Source organism: Pinus tabuliformis, chromosome 7, assembly GCF_031772625.1.
Source record: "Pinus tabuliformis cultivar Carrire ecotype Pingquan chromosome 7, CPIR1, whole genome shotgun sequence".
Classification (NCBI taxonomy): domain Eukaryota; kingdom Viridiplantae; phylum Streptophyta; class Pinopsida; order Pinales; family Pinaceae; genus Pinus; species Pinus tabuliformis.
This window is the reverse complement of record NC_142293.1, coordinates 1,280,374,129-1,280,377,225: the sequence shown is the minus strand read 5'-3', so window position 1 is coordinate 1,280,377,225 and position 3,097 is coordinate 1,280,374,129. Positions and strand designations below refer to the sequence as shown.

Here is a 3,097-nt window from a genome sequence, read left to right as displayed (position 1 = left end):
GAATAATTATTTAGAAGAAAGAAAAATATTTTAAAACAATATTAAATCTTATTAGGGCAAAAGTATTAAAGCTTCACCCTGTTTTTGGAATCTTTAAAGAGGGCAAGAAATAATTTGAAATGAGTCATACCAGCTTTCGTTGTTTTTGGAATTTTCGTAGAGGGCAACAGATTGTATCAAATTACCCTTGCTGGAATACCTTTCCATAATTTTATGAGAATAAATTAAGTTTTTTTGGTTTTGATATTTGTCTCTTAGAATTTGATACAACGTGGGTGAACGATACCTTTGATGAGATATATTTGATGGGAATTATAAATATGCTGAGTTGGCACTTTAAGGAAAAGAAAACTGCTGACAAATGAATGCTAAACTTTATATTGAACCACTCATAAATTCAGGATAACATGATCCTACGTCACTCTCACATTGAATGCTATAAATAGATGTAGCCCTTCTCCCTTTCCAAACATAGAGTTCAGTGCTTAGTGCTTAGGAAGGGTGTGTACGTTATGGCTTTTCATAATTTGCGTCAGTCTCTACCTTTCCCTGCAACATTCACAGTCGCTGATGGAGGGCCTCCCGCAGCAACTGTTCTGTGCCTACTCTGGGCTTTCTTCATGATATGGTTTTTGCGCAAGAGAAGAACTAGTGCCACGCTGCCACCAGGACCCTATGCATGGCCCATCATAGGAAATCTCCACCAATTAACGCTGCCCGCTCACCGTTCTCTTAGAGGCCTCGCTGAGAAATATGGTCCCATTCTCTTTCTGCGCTTAGGCTCTGTCCCTACCGTCGTCGTTTCTTCTTCTGAGACGGCCAAAGAGTTTCTCAAAACTCATGACTTGATTTTTGCCAGCCGACCCCGAACAGCCGCTGGGAGATTGATGTTTTCCAACTCTAAAGATGTGGTCTTCGCTCCGTATGGAGATCACTGGAGGCAAATGAGAAAAATATGCGTGTTAGAATTACTGACTGCCAAAAGAATCGAGTCCTTCAAGAGTGTGCGAGAGGAAGAGGTGTCTGCGATGATCTCTTCAATTTGGGAGGAGAGTGAGAAGGGAAAAATGGGCGTGAATGTGAGCAAGGCCGTCTCCACTCTCACCTCCAATATTGTTTGGCGAATACTGGCGGGGAGGAAATTTTCTGACAATGATTTGGGTGGCGATTTCCAAGGGTTTAAAGGCCTGATGACAGAGTTGACAGCTACAGTGGGAGAGTTCAACATTGGGGACTTCATTCCGTATTTGGATTGGCTCGATTTGCAAGGTATCAAGCGCCGCATGAAGAAAATTCATAAAACATTCGATGAATTTGCGGAGAAAATAATAGACGACCATGTTAATGTGAATCGTCTCCAGAAAGAGGCCGTAGACGCAGAGCCTCATGTTCAAGACTTCGTGGATGTGCTGCTCCACATGGCTAAGGCCGACACCAAAATTACACGGGAAACCATCAAGGCTGTTGTGCTTGTATGCCTCGACCCTCATTCTTAAACTTCTGTCATTCATCATTTCTTTTGCACTAATTGGATTTGTATTTGTGCAGGACTTGTTCGGCGCTGGCTTGGACAGAATATCAATTTCGTTAGAATGGGCAATGAGCGAGCTGCTCAGACATCCCCGTGCAATGAAAAAATTAAAAGAGGAAATCGAATCGGTCGTTGGCCAACATTGCAAAGTAATGGAGTCCGATCTAGCAAACATGAAATACCTCCACTGTGTGGTGAAAGAGACTCTGCGACTATACCCAGCGGCGCCCTTAGCGATTCCTCATGAATCTGCAGAGACTGTGACAGTAGGAGGATACTTTATCCCTAAGAAAACAATGTTGATGGTGAATGTGTGGGCTATAGGAAGGGATCCTAAGGTGTGGGGGGCAGATGCTTCTGAATTCAAGCCAGAGAGATTCATGGAAGACGAACATGTCAATGTAACAGATCCATCAAATTTCAATATGATACCGTTCGGTGCAGGAAGGAGAGGATGCCCAGGGGCATCGATGGCTATTCCTACGGTTCAGTTTGCATTGGCTCAGTTGTTACACACTTTTGATTGGAGAGTGGACGGTGATCCGTTCCACTTGGATATGAAGGAAGCATGTGGATTGACCATTCCAAGAAAAGTTCCGCTCTCTGCTTTTCCAAAGCTGAGCAGCAGCTTTCCAATGTAATACCTGGGAGGATACGAGCGACGACGCCTTTTCTTCGTTTTTCTTCGTTGGTGATGGTTTTTCTGTTCCAATAATGGAGAAATCTCTAGAATATTCTCCTATAATTAGCATCAGTTTTGGGTCGTTAAAACTGTTGTGTGTTGTTAAAATGGTTTGTTTTAATTAAACTTTGTTGGTTGGCGGTTCTTATCTGCTCAATCATAATATACTCTTAACTATATATGTAATATTTTCGTCGCCACTCCTATATATGTAATAGTTTCTTCGCCTAATGAATACAAGTGTGTCTTGCGGTGCAATCTCTTGAGTCAGTCACTTTCTCACCAGAGATCGACATGCCTTGTTCAATTCTAATTTGGCAATTACTCTTTATTAACAATAGTTTTCCACTATGTCAATTTATCTTTATAGCAACCGTTTTCCACCCTGTACTACATGATTTTAGAACTTGTATTTTTTATTTTGTAAGATTATTATAAATATTATATAACACAGCCGTATTTCGGAATAGGCTTTTCAGATTCTTTTTATTTTTGGACGTTAATTTGATATAATATTTTTGGTAGTATAACTATGGATTGATTTTAAATATTAATTTTGTATATTATTTTCTTTAACAAGTATTGAGCAATTTAGTCACCCCAATTAAAATTAAGAGTTATGTTATTAGAAAATTTGCATCTAGAAATTACGAGAAATACATACAAAGCATATTATGAAATATTTAAATTGATACTAATATAATATGGAATGGATTATATATATTTTTCATATAAGTTAAAATGATTATTCTATGAAATTATTTTACAAAACAAAATTGTATTGATATTTATATGACAAAGTTTGACAATTTATATTTTCCTAAAACAAAAAAATCTTGTAATTGAGTTATGAAGTAGGAACTTTGGTAAGACTTATTCAAATC

The 3,097-nt window shown here is 38.7% G+C and overlaps 1 protein-coding gene across 1 annotated transcript; it reads left to right on the top strand.

Moving 5' to 3' along the window:
* Positions 1–456: 456 nt before the first annotated feature.
* Positions 457–2,524, top strand: LOC149252171 (cytochrome P450 750A1-like). The gene is made up of 2 exons (XM_089459653.1): positions 457–1,472; positions 1,549–2,524. Exons 1-2 carry the CDS (start codon positions 513–515, stop codon positions 2,170–2,172), a joined length of 1,584 nt encoding a protein of 527 aa, XP_089315779.1. The 5' UTR covers positions 457–512; the 3' UTR covers positions 2,173–2,524.
* The last annotated feature ends 573 nt before the right edge of the window (positions 2,525–3,097 follow it).